This window comes from Erinaceus europaeus, chromosome 1 (assembly GCF_950295315.1).
Source record: "Erinaceus europaeus chromosome 1, mEriEur2.1, whole genome shotgun sequence".
In the NCBI taxonomy this organism is placed as follows: Eukaryota; Metazoa; Chordata; class Mammalia; order Eulipotyphla; family Erinaceidae; genus Erinaceus; species Erinaceus europaeus.
In genome coordinates, this window is record NC_080162.1 from 84,999,422 (window position 1) to 85,017,086 (window position 17,665).

The 17,665-nt window shown below is 40.5% G+C and overlaps 1 protein-coding gene across 4 annotated transcripts in view; it reads right to left on the bottom strand.

Annotated features, from left to right (window-relative positions):
- Positions 1-17,665, bottom strand: part of CHD6 (chromodomain helicase DNA binding protein 6) — a 236,663-nt gene that overhangs the window by 38,833 nt on the left and 180,165 nt on the right. For all 4 annotated transcript variants that reach the window (XM_060190220.1, XM_060190206.1, XM_007526639.3 and 1 more), the window contains 2 exons: positions 13,851-13,980; positions 11,749-11,809 (listed from right to left, as the gene is read on the bottom strand). In XM_060190220.1, the coding sequence (XP_060046203.1) occupies positions 11,749-11,809; positions 13,851-13,980 (191 nt within the window). The remainder of the gene's footprint in view (positions 1-11,748; positions 11,810-13,850; positions 13,981-17,665) is intronic.

Here is a 17,665-nt window from a genome sequence, read left to right on the forward strand (position 1 = left end):
CCAACCTGACTTCCCTGGGCAGACAACCTCACCAGTGTACCCTGGGACTCCACCTCTCCAGAGCCCTGCCCTAATGGGGAAATATAGAAACAGGTTGGGATCAGGGGTCAGCCGGTGGCACAGCAGGTTAAGCGCATGTGGCGCAAAGCGTAAGTACCGGCGTAAGGATCTGGGTTCGAGCCCTCGGCTCGCCACCTGTAGGGGAGTCACTTCACAGGCGGTGAAGCAGGTCTGCAGGTGTCTATCTTTCTCTTCCCCTCTTTCTTCCCCTCCTCTCTCCATTTCTCTCTAACCTGTCCAACAATGAACAATATCAACAATGGTAATAATAATAACCACAATGAGGCTACAACACCAAGGGCAACAAGAGGGGGAAAAAATGGCCTCCAGGATCGGTGGATTCATGGTGCGGGCACCAAGCCCAGCAATAACCCTGGAGGAAGAAAAAAAAAAAAAAAAGAAACAGGCTGGGAGTATGGATTGACCTGCCAATGGAGAATTGCCAGTAGAGAAGCAATTACAGAAGCCAGACTTTCCACCTTCTGCACCCCATAATGACCCTGGGTCCATACTCTCAGAGGGATAAAGCATAGGAAAGCCTCCAATGGAGGGGACGGAATATGGAACTCTGGTGGTGGAAATTGTACCCCTTTATCCTACAATCTTGTTGATCATTATTAAATCAATCAAAACAAATAAATGAGATCTTAAAAAATAAAAAAAGAAAAAAATAAGATCTTGTCGATCATTATTAAATAAATCAAAATGAATAAATAAAAGTTATTTACTAGTGTTAAAAAAATACACGCACACACACAGCTTACTCTCCCTCCCCCAGTCAAGACTACTTTGTGCCCTCTAATGTCAGTGAGCAGTGGAAAACACAGTCAGTTCTATTGTACCATTCGGAAATCACACTTTAATATGCCTTCCTAGCCTCTCCTACTATACAGACAGTTCTTAAAATCCTCACAATATTCATGAAGATCCTTTGAAAGTTAAAATTTGTAAATACTTTTAGTCTAAAAAACTATGGAAGCTAGACCCCAGAGGTGCCAATGCTCTTTATTCAGGGCCCAATATGGGTAGCATCAAATCCAATACCCACAAGGTAATTCCAGCGGTGTGAGAGAGATAAACACAACACACAGGCTTCCCTTACAGTCCATCTAACTGTTTCTATTGGTAAACTGTAAACAAAAACCTGCATTAAGCAAACTCTAACATAAGGAAAGATTCAGGTGCTAATAAGGTTTTTCTGTTTTGTTTTTCTTTTGCCTTAGCCTAAAGGCAATTTCTTCTCTCTAGAATTGACAGAATGGAGAAACCTTGTTTATTAGAATGAGGGGGGAGTCATAATCTCAATAAATAATCCATTTAACATGAGGGAATGGTCTGGTATAGCAGTGACAGACTGGAACCAAAGGAGGCACACAGAAAATCCTAAATCCAAAGTAGACATTTTTTTTTTTTTTTTAAATTTTTTATTTTATTTATTTATTCCCTTTTGTTGCCCTTGTTTTATTGTTGTAGTTATTATTATTGTTGTCATCGTTGTTGGATAGGACAGAGAGAAATGGAGAGAGGAGGGGAAGACAGAGAGGAGGAGAGAAAGACAGACACCTGCAGACCTGCTTCACCGCCTATGAAGCAACTCCCCTGCAGGTGGGGAGCCGGGGTTCGAACCGGGATCCTTATGCCGGTCCTTGTGCTTTGCGCCACCTGCGCTTAACCCGCTGCGCTACAGCCCGACTCCCCCAAAGTAGACATTTTTAACATTTATGTCTGCCTATGTGAAATTCTGAAATAAATTTCATTAAGTGGCTGGGCAAGTGGCTCAGTCAGCTGTTACAGTGCCTGCTTTGCATGTAAAAGGCCCTGGGTTTGATCTCCTGCACAGCATATGACCAAGAAATATTCCAGTCTTTCTTGCTCATTAAATAAATAACTTTAAAAATGTTCATCTTAGAAGAGGTCTGAATCAATCAGTTCAGAGTGAAGGGCCCCAGAAAATGCTGACAAGAATGTTAAAACAAAGGAAACTAATTGGCTACAACATGCAATCTCTCCATCTTGAAAACATATGGGGTTTGGAGTTTGACAGTCCACTGCCTGGGACAAGTTGCCTCAATCTCTCACTTCCTCCCTTTTCCCTCCTAATTGCCACCAGGGATACTGCTGGGGTTTGGTGCCTGCACTATGAATCCACAGTTCCCAGTGGCCATCCCCCCCCATTTTTCCTTTCTAATTATGTTTTTATTAGTACAGAAAGAAATTGAGAAAGGAAGAGGAGGTAGATGGGGAGTAAGACAGATGTCTTCAGACCTGCTTCACCACTTGTGAAGCACACTGCCATAGGAGGGGAGCAGGGGCTTGAACTCTGGGCATGGGTGGAGGTAGCAGCACAGGCCTGGTGGGCCCTGGAGATCTGAGAAATTTCCTCTGTGTTCTAACAAAAGTCAGTGCAATAGGTGATGAGTCATTTTCTTATACTTTGTAAATATTGCCTCAAATGGTAGAACTGTTGTTGTTATGTTTCATATTGGTTTGCTCCCCTTCCCCCCGACCTCTGAGAGAATTGGTTTGGTCCTTGCTAGTTTCACACCCCGCTTTCTCCCCACCCCCTATGCTAAGGACATCCAGAGTCCCAGCAGCAGCCACTGGAGGAGAATGATGGGGAAGCAAGCACATGGTGTGGTGATTTGCCCATTCGTGAATAAAGATTAAACTGCAGCTTCTCAGCCCAGCCGTGTGTCCTCGAGTCTCTGTTTCTGTCTACCGCCGCGACGCTAGCCTGGCCTGCTGGAGCCCCCTTCTTCTTCTAGCGTTTGCCCTTCTTCCGTAGCCAGTCAACAGTGTCAGGTTGAGCCTGATGTAAAGTTTTGAGACCTCCTTTGAATCTGGAGAGGTGGCAGTCGTTGACTATGTGGGTCATAGTCTGTCTGGAGCCGCAGGGGCAGTTCGGGTCGTCTCTGGCTCCCCAGCGATGGAACATAGCAGCGCACTGGCCATGGCCTGTTCGATAGCAATTGAGGAGGGCCCAATCATAACGTGCTAGGTCAAAGCCGGGTTGACGCTTGCAGGGGTCTGTGATGAGGTGTTTGTTCTTTACCTCAGCTGACTGCCAACTCTGTTTCCAAGAGACTGGAACAGAGAAGTTCAGTGTAGGCATAGGGGACCAGATTGGGTGACGAGACGTCAAGTGTTGGACAGGGTGGGCGAAGATATCCGCGTATATTGGCAGGTCCGGTCGAGCGTAGATGTGGGAAATGAACTTAGATGATGCCGCATCCCGACGAACCCCCGAACTTTAACAACAAACTGTGTCAGGTTCAGGGGCTATCACAGTGGGAAAGAAGAAATACTTACTCTTCTAGAATCCCTAATGTGCTTATTATGAGAGGCATACCACACAGTGTGTTAAGCATACCTCATCACAGTCACCAACTCTGACAGACTCAAACTGGTGACTTTTTGAGTTTTGAGTTTCATATCAACAGACACATGGGATAAAATGAGTTCTCTGTGAAGAGGTAATAGGACGTACAAAGGTAGACCAGAAAAGTGGTTTTCAGTATGAAAGTCAAGCATTCTATTCCTGAATAAACTTTATGTAGATACACACCAAATGTCATCACACAAAACTTAAGGATTTGATTATGGTAAATGTCACAATTTAGAAAAAAAACAAAAACAAGCAGGGGAGACATTGCTCTTGTGTGTTTTAGTTATATGACATTTTTGTAGCTGATTAAAACGGAGTTTCCTCCTCTCTCAAATGGGGATAAGAATAATACTTGACTGAAGAGAAAATGTGCTTTGTAAAACTAAGTTATTGTTCATTCACTACAACTACCACTTCTTACTATCTGAGTTCAGAGAACCTTTAGAGTATCTCTTAGGTTCTTTTTCTTTTTGCCTCCAGGGTTATTGCTGGGGCTGGGTGCCTGCACTACGAACCCACTGCTCCTGAAGGCTATTTTATTCCCTTTTGTTGCTTATCGTCGTTGTTGTTATTATTATTATTATGTTGTTATTGCTGTTATTGTTGTTGGACAGGACAGAATTATCATAGAAATAGAGAGAGGAGGGGAAGACAGAGAGGGGAAGAGAAAGATAAGACACCTGCAAACCTGCTTCACTGCTTGTGAAGTGACACTCCCCCCCCCCCCCCCCGCAGGTGGGGAGCTGGGGGCTAGAACCGGGATCCTTACGTTGGTCCTTGTGCTTTGCATTATGTGCACTTAACCTGCTGAGCTACCGCTCGACACCCCCCCCCAACTTATTAAGTGTTTCTTCTTCTCTAAACATGTATGACTAATTAAAAGGAATTATCATAGTTATAGTCAATAGGGCTTTTGTTTTTATTTAATACTACCTGCAAATCTACCTAAGAATGGTGGGAAGAAGGAAACACATAGGACAGGAGGGAAGCTGAGGGTATATGGCAACAGGCCTGGCTCAAACTGCTGGCTGCTCCTCTAGATTTGTTATTTTAGCATGTGGACTAGAAGTCAAACTTAATCTATTTATAATTTGTTCATCTCAAATCCAGAAGAAGCCACTCCCCACTCCATCTGCTTCTGATTATATCCTGTAGTACAAATTTCAGTTTAAACAGCAAAATAAGTGACACAGGTGTTAATTTTGTAAATGAAAAAAAAGTAGTTTCAGAGGTATTTAACCCGAGAAAGAAATTTTATTTCTAGAGGGAAATACCTTATTTTCACTGATTCTGCTACTACCCTTTCACTGACTAGACCTCTGCCAGAGTAAAGACTGGCTATCAGTGAATTAAGCATGCAAAGTTCAAGAGACATAGCTCTAAAAGTCTGTTCTTCAATCCAGGGAAGTCTGGCCGGCATCCATGTTCAGCGAGGAAGCAATTACAGAAGCCAGACCTTCTACCTTCTGCAACCCACAATGACCCTGGGTCCATGCTCCCAGAGGGATAGAGAATGGGAAAGCTATCGGGGGAGGGGGTGGGATATGGAGATTGGGCGGTGGGAATTGTGTGGAGTTGTACCCCTCCTACCCTATGGTTTTGTTAATCCTTTCTTAAAAAAAAAAAAAAAAAAAAAAAAGTCTGTTCTGTAGTTAATCTGGCAGATGCCTTTTCATACAAGATGCTGTCACAGAAGCAGCCATGTATATATCGCTGAAATATTTTTTCTCTCTCTGTCTCCAGGGTTAATGCTGGGGCTCAGTGCCTGTTCTATGAATCCACTGCTCCTGGAGGCCATTTTCACCCATTTTCTTGCCCTTGTTGGGACAAGAGAGGACAGAGAGAATATGAGAGGGAAAGACAGAGAGGGGGAGAGAAAGAGACTTGAAGACCTGCTTCACTGCTTGTGAAGTGACTCCCTGCAGGTATGGAGCCGGGGCTCAAGCTGGGATCTTTACACTGGTCCTTTAGCTTTGCGCCATGTGCACTGAACCCGCTGAACTACTGCCTATCCTCTGAAATATTTTCTTTTTATGACCATGAAAAGAACATCTGATTAGAAAAACAGATACCAAAATATCTTGTCTCAATTCAATCTGAGAATTTGGCAAGTTTTATTTATTTATTTATTTACTTTTAGCTTTTTGGGTGCATGTTTCCTCAGTTCTCAAATGAGGTCAATAAACGACTGAAATGCTTACTTCACAAAGCTGAGGGAAACATCAACAGAAACCAGTGAAAAGGGAGGAAGAGCAAAGCAGAAGGGATCATTTTTGTTTCTCTTTATACTTGTGAATTTTTCTATGGGAACACACATCACAAATCCCAGACAGCAAGCAAGGGACAGAACTGGGATTTTTATTGTCAGGATAAGGACCTAATGTCTTTCACATTCAGGGTTTAGAATTTCAGGCTGATTTGCTTCAGTCCACTGCTTTTTTTTAACACTAAGATCATGCCAACTTATTAACTGTCTCTTCTTCCTAAACATGTATGACTAATTAAAAGGAATTATCATAGTTAATGATAGTTAATGAAGAGGGCTTTGGTTTTTAAATTTTTTTTAGAATCCAGGTTCAAGCCCCTGGTTCTTTTTTTTTTAGGTATTTATTTATTCTCTTTTGTTGCCCTTGTTGTTTTTTATTGTTGTTGTCGTAGGTGTTGGATAGGACAGAAGAAATGAAGAGATAAGGGGGAAGACAGAGAGGGAGAGAGAAAGATAGACACCTACAGACCCGCTTCACTGCTTGTGAAGCAACTCCCCTGCTGGTGAGGAGCCAGAGGCTCGAACCGGGATCCTTGAGTTGGTCCTTGCGCTTTGCGCCATGTGCGCTTAACCCGCTGCACTACCACCCGACTCCCAAGGGCTTTTGGTTTTATTTAATACTGTCTGTCAATCTGCCTAAGAAGATATGGGGAAAAAACTTTGAAAAAAATAGTTATTTCCAAAAAAAGAAAAGAAGAGAAAAGAAAAATAATTATTTCTCACTTTGGAAAAGGGATATACTGTTTTAAGAATAAGAACAGATGGAAACCAAAGCAAGCCAGAACCACAGAAAAAAATGATAACTTCTTGGTAGTGAAAAGGAGGTGAGGCTAGCCTGACAATGAGGACAAAAACTACCTCTGAGACCCAGACTCTATGGAATTCTAATTAGCTCATTTGTTGTACTACTCACGAGTGAAAGAACATGTGGTAAAATGGTGTTGGGGTCAGCTAGTGCAAAGTCCCAAAAATTCATTTGCAAAATGTAGTACATCTACTTCTGGGAAGATGTACATTTCTTTATTCCTCACTCTAAGTATAACAACAAAGTAGAATAGTAGAAAACTCTGAACCGCAGAAATTCAACATATCATGCAAGGCTTCTATGAACAACTATATGCCACCAAGCTAGAGAACCTGGAAGAAATGAACGATTTCTTAGACACCTACCAACTTCCAAAACTAGGTAAAGAGGAAGTGGATAACATGAACAGGCCCATCAGAGCTAATGAAATTGAAACAGTTATCAAAAATCTCCCCAAAAATAAAAGTCCTGGACCAGATGGTTTTACAAATGAATTCTACAAAACCTTCAAAGAAGAACTAGTACCTCTACTTTTAAGTCTTCCAGAAGACTGAAGACACTGGAATACTCCCTGCCAGCTTCTATGAAGCCAACATCACTCTGATACCAAAAGCAGACAGGGACATAGCCAAAAAAGAAAACTACAGACCAATATTTCTGATGAATATAGATGCTAAAATACTGAACAAAATTCTAGCCAACCAGATACAGCAGTATATTAAAAAGATTGTTCATCATGACCAAGTGGGGTTTATCCCAGGCATGCAAGGTTGGTTTAACATACGTAAATCAATCAACGTGATCCACCACACCAACAAAAGCAAGTCCAAAAACCACATGGTCATATCAATAGATACAGAAAAAGCCTTTGACAAAATCCAACATCCCTTTATGATCAAAACACTACAAAAAAACGGGAATAGATAGGAAATTCCTGAAGATAGTGGAGTCTATATATAGCAAACCTACAGCCAACATCATACTCAATGGTGAAAAACTGGAAGCATTTCCACTCAGATCAGGTACTACACAGGGCTGCCCACTATCACCATTACTATTCAACATAGTGTTGGAAGTTCTTGCCATAGCAATCAGGCAGGAGCAAGGAATTAAAGAGATACAGACTGGAAGAGAAGAAGTCAAACTCTCCCTATTTGCAGACGATATGATAGTATACACAGAAAAACCTAAGGAATCCAGCAAGAAGCTTTTGGATATCATCAGGCAATCCAGTAAGGTGTCAGGCTACAAAATTAACATTCAAAAGTCAGTGGCATTCCTCTATGCAAACACTAAGTTAGAAGAAGTTGAAATCCACAAATCAATTCCTTTTACTTTAGCAACTAAAACAATAAAATATCTAGAAGTAAACCTAACCAAAGAAGTGACAGACTTGGATACTGAAAATTATGAGTCACTACTCAAGGAAATTGAAAAAGACACAAAGAAGTGGAAAGATATTCCATGCTCATGGGCTGGTAGAATTAACATCATCAAAATGAATATACTACCCAGAGCCGTATACAAATTTAATGCTATCCCCATCAAGATCCCAAGCACATTTTTTAGGAAAATAGAACAAATGCTACAAATGTTTATCTGGAACCAGAAAAGACTTAGAATTACCAAAACAATCTTGAGAAAAAAGAACAGAACTGAAGGCATCACACTCCCAGATCTCAAATTGTATTATAGGGCCATTGTCATCAAAACTGCTTGGTACTGGAACATAAATAGACACACTGACCAGTGGAACAGAACTGAGAGCCCAGAAGTGAGCCCCCACACCTATGGAAATCTAATCTTTGACAAAGGGGCCCAGACTATTACATGGGGAAAGCAGAGTCTCTTCAACAAATGGTGTTGGAAACAATGGGTTAAAACATGCAGAAGAATGAAACTGAATCACTGTATTTCACCAAATACAAAAGTAAATTCCAAGTGGATCAAGGACTTGGATGTTAAACCACAAACTATCAGATACTTAGATGAAAATATCGGCAGAACTCTTTTGCGCATATATTTCAAAGACATCTTCAATGAAACGAATCCAATTACAAAGAAGACTAAGGCAAACATAAACCTATGGGACTACATCAAATTAAAAAGCTTCTTCACAGCAAAAGAAACCACTACCCAGACCAAGAGACCCCTCACAGAATGGGAGAAGATCTTTACATGACATATATCAGACAAGAGTTTAATAACCAACATATATAAAGAGCTTGCCAAACTCAACAAGACAACAAATAACCCCATCCCAAAATGGGGGGAGGACATGGACAGAATATTCACCAGAGAATAGATCCAAAAGGCTGAGAAACACATGAAAAAATGCTACAAATCTCTGATTGTCAGAGAAATGCAAATAAAGACAACATGAGATACTACTTCACTCCTGTGAGAATGTCATACATCAGAAAAGGCAACAGCAGCAAATGCTGGAGAGGGTGTGGGGTCAAAGGAACCTTCCTACACTGCTGGTGGGAATGTCAATTGGTCCAACCTCTGTGGAGAACAGTCTGGAGAACTCTCCGAAGGCTAGAAATGGACCTACTCTATGACCCTGCAATTCCTCTTCTGGGGATATATCCTAAGGAACCCAACATATCCATCCAAAAAGATCTGTGTACACATATGTTCTTGGCAGCACAATTTGTAATAGCCAAAACCTGGAAGCTACCCAGGTGTCTAACAACAGATGAGTGGCTGAGCAAGTTGTGGTCTATATACACAATGGAATACTACTCAGCTGTAAAAAATGGTGACTTCACCGTTTTCAGCCGATCTTGGATGGACCTTGAAAAATTCATGTTGAGTGAAATAAGTCAGAAACAGAAGGATGAATATGGGATGATCTCACTCTCAGGCCGAAGTTGAAAAACAAGATGAGAAAAGAAAACACAAGTAGAACCTGAAATGGAATTGGCGTATCACACCAAAGTAAAAGACTCTGGGGTGGGTGGATGGGGAAAATACAGGTCCAAGAAGGATCAGAGGACCTAGTAGGGGTTGTATGGGAAACTGGGGAATGTTATGCATGTACAAACTATTGTACTTACTGTTGAATGTAAAACATTAATTCCCCAATTAAAAAAAAAATCAGAGTAAAAAAAAAAAAAAAGAAAACTGAAAGGTGAAGAGAAGATAGTACAAACAAGTAGGGAACTTTATACCCAAGGAATCACCTGGTAGTGAGTTCTCTCACCACCACACTCCTTATCTGTTTTTGCTTGAAAGAAGCTGAAAGACAGAGGCAAAAAAAAAAAAAGTTCCAAATGAAAGGCCGTTGTCTCAAAGAACAAAGAGGGGCTGGCAAGAAAAATATAAAATGTTTAGAAAATACTTGTTAAAATTCAGTCCAACAACAACAGAAAACTGTGGCTTACAACATTTTGTCATCAAAAGTGAACGGGGAGGGTGCTAAATTTCTACCTTTGCCAATCTTAAACAAGGGATTCCATTCCCTTGCTGGATGTTGTAAGAAAGTCAGGTATAGAGGCAGGACTTTCATCCCAGATAGGTAGTAAGAAACTCCCCCATCCCACTCATGATTTCAGGAAAGTTCCTGTGAGGAATTGAATTTTCAACAGATAAGAGGTATATATTGGACAAGGAACCTGAATTTCTACTCCCACCAGGCAGTCATAAGAGGGTGGTGGGGGGGTGGTAGGGTGTGTGTGTGTACACATACACACACACACGCACACGCAAGGTAAGGTAACATGGGTTTCTACTATGAATAGGGAGTAATAATTCCTATCTGCAAGAGAGGCGTCAGAGGTAGTAAGTTACACACAAAGTTTAAGATCCAGAGATTCACAATATAATACCTATGACAATTAAAACAACAACAGCTCCATTTAGGTTCTTTTCCCCATCATACACGTAGGGTGGGGCAGTGAGTATCTTATAGCCATGTAGATACCTGTCATGGGCAGATGAGAAGTGGTACTTATGTGCTAACAACTGTACTCTAAACCATTAGCACCCCCCCCAAATTACACACCCACTTATATCAAGAAACAGGATGATCTCAAGCTGAATAAAAAAAGAATAATCATTAGAGATGACAAGGTCTAAGAATCATCTGATATAAAAATTTAATATAGCTATCAGTAAGCAGTTCTGACTGCTCCTTACAAGTGAAGGAGCAGAAATCCTCATCAAAGAAATAAAGATCCAAAGGGGAATTTTTTTATTAGAGGAATGTAATGATCCAAAATAAAATAAAATAAAATAAAAATGCACTTATTTCCCTCCTCTTCCAGGCTCAAAAGAAAAATAAGAGAAGGACTTGATGGATTGGAAGACAGAAAACTGAAAATACCCAATGTGAATAACAGAAAAGTAGACTGAGAAAAAGAATGGTTAGGGTATAAGGAGCTCTAAAACTAGATAGGCTCTAATGCCATCAGAGTCTGTAAAAGAGAAAAGAAAGAATGGGATATAAAAAACTGCTCAAAGAAATAATAGCTGAGACTTCCAATCTGGCAAAAGGATTCGTTAGATTAAAAGTGCAGTGCCAATTTTTATTTATCTTTTTTTAAAAAATATTTTACTTATTTATTTCTGTTGTTGCCTTTGCTGTTTTATTGTTGTAGTTATTACTGTTGTTGTTATTGATGTTATTGTTGTTGGATAAGGACAGAGAGAAATGGAGAGAGGAGGGGAAGATAAGAGAGGAAGAGAAAGACAGACACTTGCAGACCTGCTTCACTGCCTGTGAAGCGACTCCCCCACAGGTGGGGAACTGGGGGGGGGGGCAGCTCGAACCAGGATCCTTACACTGGTTCTTGCGCCTCTTAACCAGCTACGCTGTAGCTGCCAATTTTTATAATAAAATACAGGAGAAAATGCAATGCAAACAAGCTCCCAAGACCACTAAGATAAAACCTTTTTACCCTCTTTAAAGATATTTTAAAACTTTTTTTTTCTCTATTTATTTGTTGGATAGAGACAGTCAGAAATTGAGAGGGAAGGGGGTGATAAAGAGGGAGAGAGAGACAGAGAGACACCTGCAGCACTGCTTCATCACTTCTGAAGCTTTCCCCCGCAGGTGGGGACCAGGGGCTTGAACCTGGGTCCTTGTGCATTGCAACTTGTGCACTCAACCAGGTGCGCCACCACCTGGCCTCCCTAAAAAGTATTTTTTTTGGGGGTGGGGAGGATTGAGTTTTTCAATTAATATTAAAATATATGTGAACTACCAATATAGAATATATGACTTACCATTTGTTTCTGGAGGCCATCTAATTTGTCTTCAGTAGTATCTTCTTTATCCACATTGCCTCTAAATACAAGTTAAAAGAAAGCGTCTTACACCTCCTGGGAGTTAATCACCAGATATTTTTAAGAAAACCCCCAAAATTACTGATCAAAAAAGAACATGAATAGATTCCTTTCTCCAGAGGCCTCAAATGTCATTACTTCTACAAGCAAGGATTTCCACTCAACTAAAACTTTAAAGCATAAGTGGTAGACTCACAATCTACTCAGACAAGTTCAGAGGCTGGCTATTCAGCAATGATACTATCAGGAAAAAGTTAACTACTGTCTATCAGGAAATATCTGAATATGTGTCTGTGATAAAAGAACAGATTCTATAAACTGAGAGGCTATGCAAACCAAGCAAGTTCACTTATGCCAACTTCCAGATCACAGCTGAATGAATCAACACCTAAAGTTTCACTAGAATAATTAGAATAGTGCAATGTAGTCTACATTTTTTTGTAATAAAATTGGTAATAGATACCTGAGGTCCCTCCTGTAGAATCACTCATATCAACAGCCACTTCCTCAGAAGGAGCTGTGAGGTAACTGCCAAGGTAGGACATTTTGGCCTCCCATAAGATAGCTGCCTAATGTCTTCTCTCTACTTGATACAGCAGGTTTTCATGATTCCTTTTAAAAGTGACTCTAAAGAGTTCCTGATTCAAATGTTCTTATCCTATTGTTCAGATTTTAGAGAGGCAGGAGAAACTGCTACTGTCACTGCCTAGCTAAAAAAAGGGTAGTTACTACACAATATATTTAAGTTTTATTCCACATTCAAGTACCTTATCTATCCAGTGTTATCCTACACATAAAAACATAACATCGACATCACTAGTCACTTGGGCATCTGTGTCAAAGAGAAGAGACACCTGCAGCACTGCTCTACCTCTGTGAAGCTTCCCTCTTGCAGGTGAGTACTAGGAGCTTGAACCTGGGTCTTCTTGCATGACAACATGTGCACTCTACTGGGTGTACCACAAGATATATTATTACCTGCACAGAGGAAACATCTTTGGAGCAGAGGACATTATAGTAAAATGTTAATTAGAAGTTAAGAACAAATGGGAAATAGATTTCATCCTTAGCCTTAGCAGATGGATTGGGGCTCCTGGCAGTTCTAAACTCTCTTGCAATGCACAGCAATATCCACCACTTTTAGAGAGAAGACTGGGACCAAAAGTCTACTGAACTTTAAAAGCCAGGAGATACATCCTATTGATATATTCTTCAAATTTATATTTTGGAGAGTGAGAGTTTTTGATTGTGCCTAGAGTTTTTCTATGAATGTCTGTATTTTGGGTTTATGTCCACAATAAATAAAACTCATCCAAATGAACCCCCATCCTCATAGACAAGGCCTAATTTCCAGGGCCATCAAACAGTGGATCCTAAATCTACTCTGTTTTTGGTCCAGTTAATGAGAAACCAGACATCATGTACTTAAACACTGATAGAATTTCATCTGAGGAACTTTAAGGTGAAGAATACTGTGTTTAGGGGGTAGAAAGACAGCATAATGGTTATGCAAAAGACTGTGTCTGTGGGCCAGCAAAATAGATAACGCCCCTGTTTTGACATGTTCGCCATCTGTCCTCTACCACACTGGAGTAAGTCCCTGTGCTGTGCTGTCTTTTACTCTATCTTGCTCTCAGTCTACAAAAGTTGGTCTGGAGGGGTGAAGCTATGGCAATCCCCCACCCGCCCACAAAGACCTGTACTTACTATCTCTTAGCTTTCTATCATGTATGAGAGGTTTGAAGTGGTCCTTGAGAACTCTGTATCTGACTATAAGGAGTAGGGTAGAATGGTAGAGAGTGTGAGGATACCATAAAGACAGCAACTGGAATTTGACATAAAGCATTTAGAAAGGTAAAAAGAAGGTCTGAGGCATAGCAGGATATAAATAAAACTCTCTGGAGGGCATTTCCAATGTGGCAAGGTTTATGGGAGATACCAGAATATGAAAAGGAGACTATGACAGAGCTATGTATATGTGGATGGGGTCCTGGATTTGTGGCATGACATGTCATATCATAGTTGGACTATACACGCCTCACCTTTCAGGAATGTCCGAGGTTCCATCTGTTGTGCCTTGTTCTGCAGAAAGTGATTTCTCATCTGGCATTCCAACTTTTTCTAGAAAGCAAAGAGCTGGGTCTGCTCGCATGGCATTGTACCTTTCATACCCTAGTGAGGAGTAATGAGACACCAGACATCATGTCAGAACTCAGCATCTGTCTTGGGTTCTTGATTTTGTTCTCACTCGTTTGCTTCATTTGGACAGCAAAAAGGATCAAGAAGTTGGTTTTGAAATTTGTTGCCTCTACCCCCTCAACTTTGATTCCTTAGTTTCTCCTAAATGGAGAAGGAGGGCGGCTTACTTCCTTAAAATATATGACATTTTAAATATTAAAATGAACGTACAAGAATTTGTTATATTATTTTTCAGAATATATGTAATCTTGTAAGATAGGGTTTAGTCTTGTAAAAGACCCATATTTACTGCCATATCAAGCTACATTGTCAGAATCTCTTCAGAATAATTAAAACCCTTTCCATGTTTTTCTTAACAAAGTCCATTTCTTGCTCTACAGTATGCAGAGTTAGATAATGTACCTAAAATGAGAATCAGCCTGATTGTTAGTAACAGATTTGATTTTGCTTTGTTGGGTATTTCATTTCTACACTGGTTTCTGTTTTGCTATCACAACTGATTCAGTTCTACCATTTACCCACTAGACATCACAGAGCATTTTTTCTCTGAGGAGTGGTGAGTACTTAAACTTTTAATTCAAAGTAACTCTCTTGTCATCTCCATGACATGTGCTGCATGAAGCATATGCATGCAAGAAAGTGTGGCGCCTTACCTTATGTTCTTCTTTATTCATGTATACCCCAGGGTGATTATTTGAGAGACTCTAAGTCTCTTGTGAGAGTATGCCCTTCATAAGAACAGAATCTGTGTCTGCTTTTAGTCTCTAATGCATGTTCAATAACTAGCACAGGGCCTGACACCATACAGACTTGATAACTGTCTGGATGAGTCAGTCTGGCCAAGATTCTTTTCCAATAATCACTGTGGGAAGAGCTATCTCACTCCCTCCTCATATTCTATCTCAGCTCACATCAAAACAGAAAATTCCCAAGTGTTCCTGCTGTCCTGAGGAAATTCCTGCTATTATTTCCTGCTATTGCTCCTTCTCATAACAAGAGAGCTGCTTTATCTGATAGATGAAATGATGACAGCATTCTTCACTGTCTCTTTCTTAATCTCGGGGAGGCTAACTGTTCGTGTGTTTCTTCCTCTATGAGTTTTCTGCTTCAATAGGATATAAGTAGTAGAGTGCTCCCACAAGTCTACTAGCTAAGTTAAGGTTCTGCTCTGCAGACTTTCTCTTGTCATGTATGGTTCTGAAGCCTAGACACATTGTGTGTCTATCTATCTATCTATCTATTCCCTTTTGTTGCCCTTATTGTTTTATTTTTTTACTGTTGTTATTCTTTTATTGTTATAGTTGGCTAGGACACAGAGAAATGGAGAGAGGAGAGGAAGACAGAGGGGGGAGAGAAAGATAGATACCTGCAGACCTGCTTCACCACTTGTGAAGCGAGTCCCCTGCAGGTGGGGAGCCTGGGGCTCGAACCGGGATCCTAATGCTGGTCCTTGTGCTTTGCGCCACGTGCGCTTAACCCGCTGCACTACTGCCCGACTCCCACATTGTGCATTTCTATGTCTCAGTCAGTTATGAAGCTGGCAGCAAGGAAAGTGATGTTTAGTTCCTCAGAAAGCCCTAACAACTGTCCTGTAAGGAGGGCAGGAATAGATATGGTAGTAATGCAAATAAGTAAATAGCAGAATAACAGATCTCTGAAAGGGAGTAGGCATGGCTTGTCTTTTTACTTAGTCTAAAAGCTCTTTGAGGAATACGAACTAAAATCTATACAATGATGAAAATTTCATAAATTAAGTTGCTCTGGTTAGGTGGGGGTGACTTAATGCAATTAAAAGCTGACTAGGGGATCATTCACGATAGGATTACTATAGGACCCTTCTTGCTGCAAGCTGAAGCTCCAACCAAAGACTAGCTGATTTTTCTCTGATGGTGAGCTCTGAGGTATTGCCATGGTTATGTTCTTCTGACCTAAGCAGGCTATGTTTGGGCCAGATTAGACTAGAATAGTCTCAAAACCCCACACAATGATAAAGTTGTGCTTTAGTGGGTGCTTCTTAACTAAGAAAATGAGTACAGTATTATAGTGTGCACACATTCTTCCAAGACATGGATGAGAAGCAGAGTTTCCAGAAGATCAGATTTTGACTTTGGAAAATACCAATGTGAATGGGCCCAAGTCCACCAGCACAGCTATTTGTCCAATATAGTCTAAGCTGACTCCAATCTTACTGTTGAACTGAGGGTCTAACTCTAAGAACAAGCCAGTCCACAAGTCAGTCTAAGGACAGTATCCTAACAGATACAGAAGCTGGGGTTTCTCCCCAAGAATCCAAGTTTTGAGGGGACTCCTCATTAACACAGATTACCTTCTTGGGACTTGCCTCTCAACTCTGACTTTGAATATCAAGTTGAACTCAAGTGGCAATCTAGGAAAATCTGAGTAGAATGGGTAATGCATTATCTTAAGGTCTCATAGGTATACTCAGAAAACAACAAGGAAAAAAATTATTTATATTCCAACCCCTCTTCCCCTGCTGCCCTGCCTCCAAACTGCTTCACAGAGTTTAGCTTTGGAAGTGACCTTAGAGATCATCTTATTGAACCCTTATCATATCTGACACGAGACTATGAGAAAACAGTTCATTAATACCACTACTCAAAAGTTTAACCAAGGATTATGAAATTAGTATTACTATTTTTCTTAGGAGAGAAAAGGGCTTAGGTCTCTTCAGAGCCCTGTCTTCTTTCACACATTCTGAAGCTACATTGTTAACCTGAGCTTTAGTTTATTGATGAGCAATGATACTCTTTATCTCAAATTATGCTTTTTTGGCTTAAACTGAGTCTTTCGTATGATATGCATTTTGCCATGAAATTTTTGTTGTTAATATGTCTGTAATGTCTTCTGCTACCCCTTAGATGTCAATCTTATTCTCTTAAATCACTGTTTCTCTCATGACACTGTATCTTTTCTCTCAGAGGCTGGCTCTTCCAGCTCTTCTTACCTGGACTAGCCAGAGTCTAATCTTTTCCTCTTTTAGGAGAGGGGCTTTATTTACTATAGCCATGCTTACCGAATACATTCTTCTGCACACAAGTTCGGATGCTCTGTAATCTAGCTGCCTACCACAGCATATCTACTTCTGGGTTCTTTCCAAAATTAGATTATACCAAATTCTGAGTGCACTGTGGTTGCATGTGCTTAACAGAGAGGTCACAAGTTTCTCCCTACTTCAGAGCTGAGTTTGCACTGTCCAGCAGAGTGGAAATTTAACTTCACATTCCATAAAATAAAAAATACAGTTACTTAATTGCACAAATACATTTCAACATCCACATGTAGTCAGTGGTTTCCATAATCGATAGTGCAGAAATAGGACAGTTCCATCATCACAGAAAGGTCAGTTGGATAGCCCTACTCCAACCTAAGCACGGTGGTTTGACAAAAGGAGCTCTGCAGCAATGAATCTTCTGAAGCCTGCATTTATAATACCAGAATCCAAGTTTCGAGGAGCTTGTTAAAATAAAATTTAAAAAAAATTAAAAAGACAAACTTCCACAGGCAGAGTAGTAAGTAAAAGTAGGCAGACTTATAAGTGAAAGTGGAACAGCACCAAGCACCTATGAGACACCAAGTACTGTTCTAGACGGCCTACATATAATGTCTCATATAAACTACAAACAACCCTTCAGGTAGG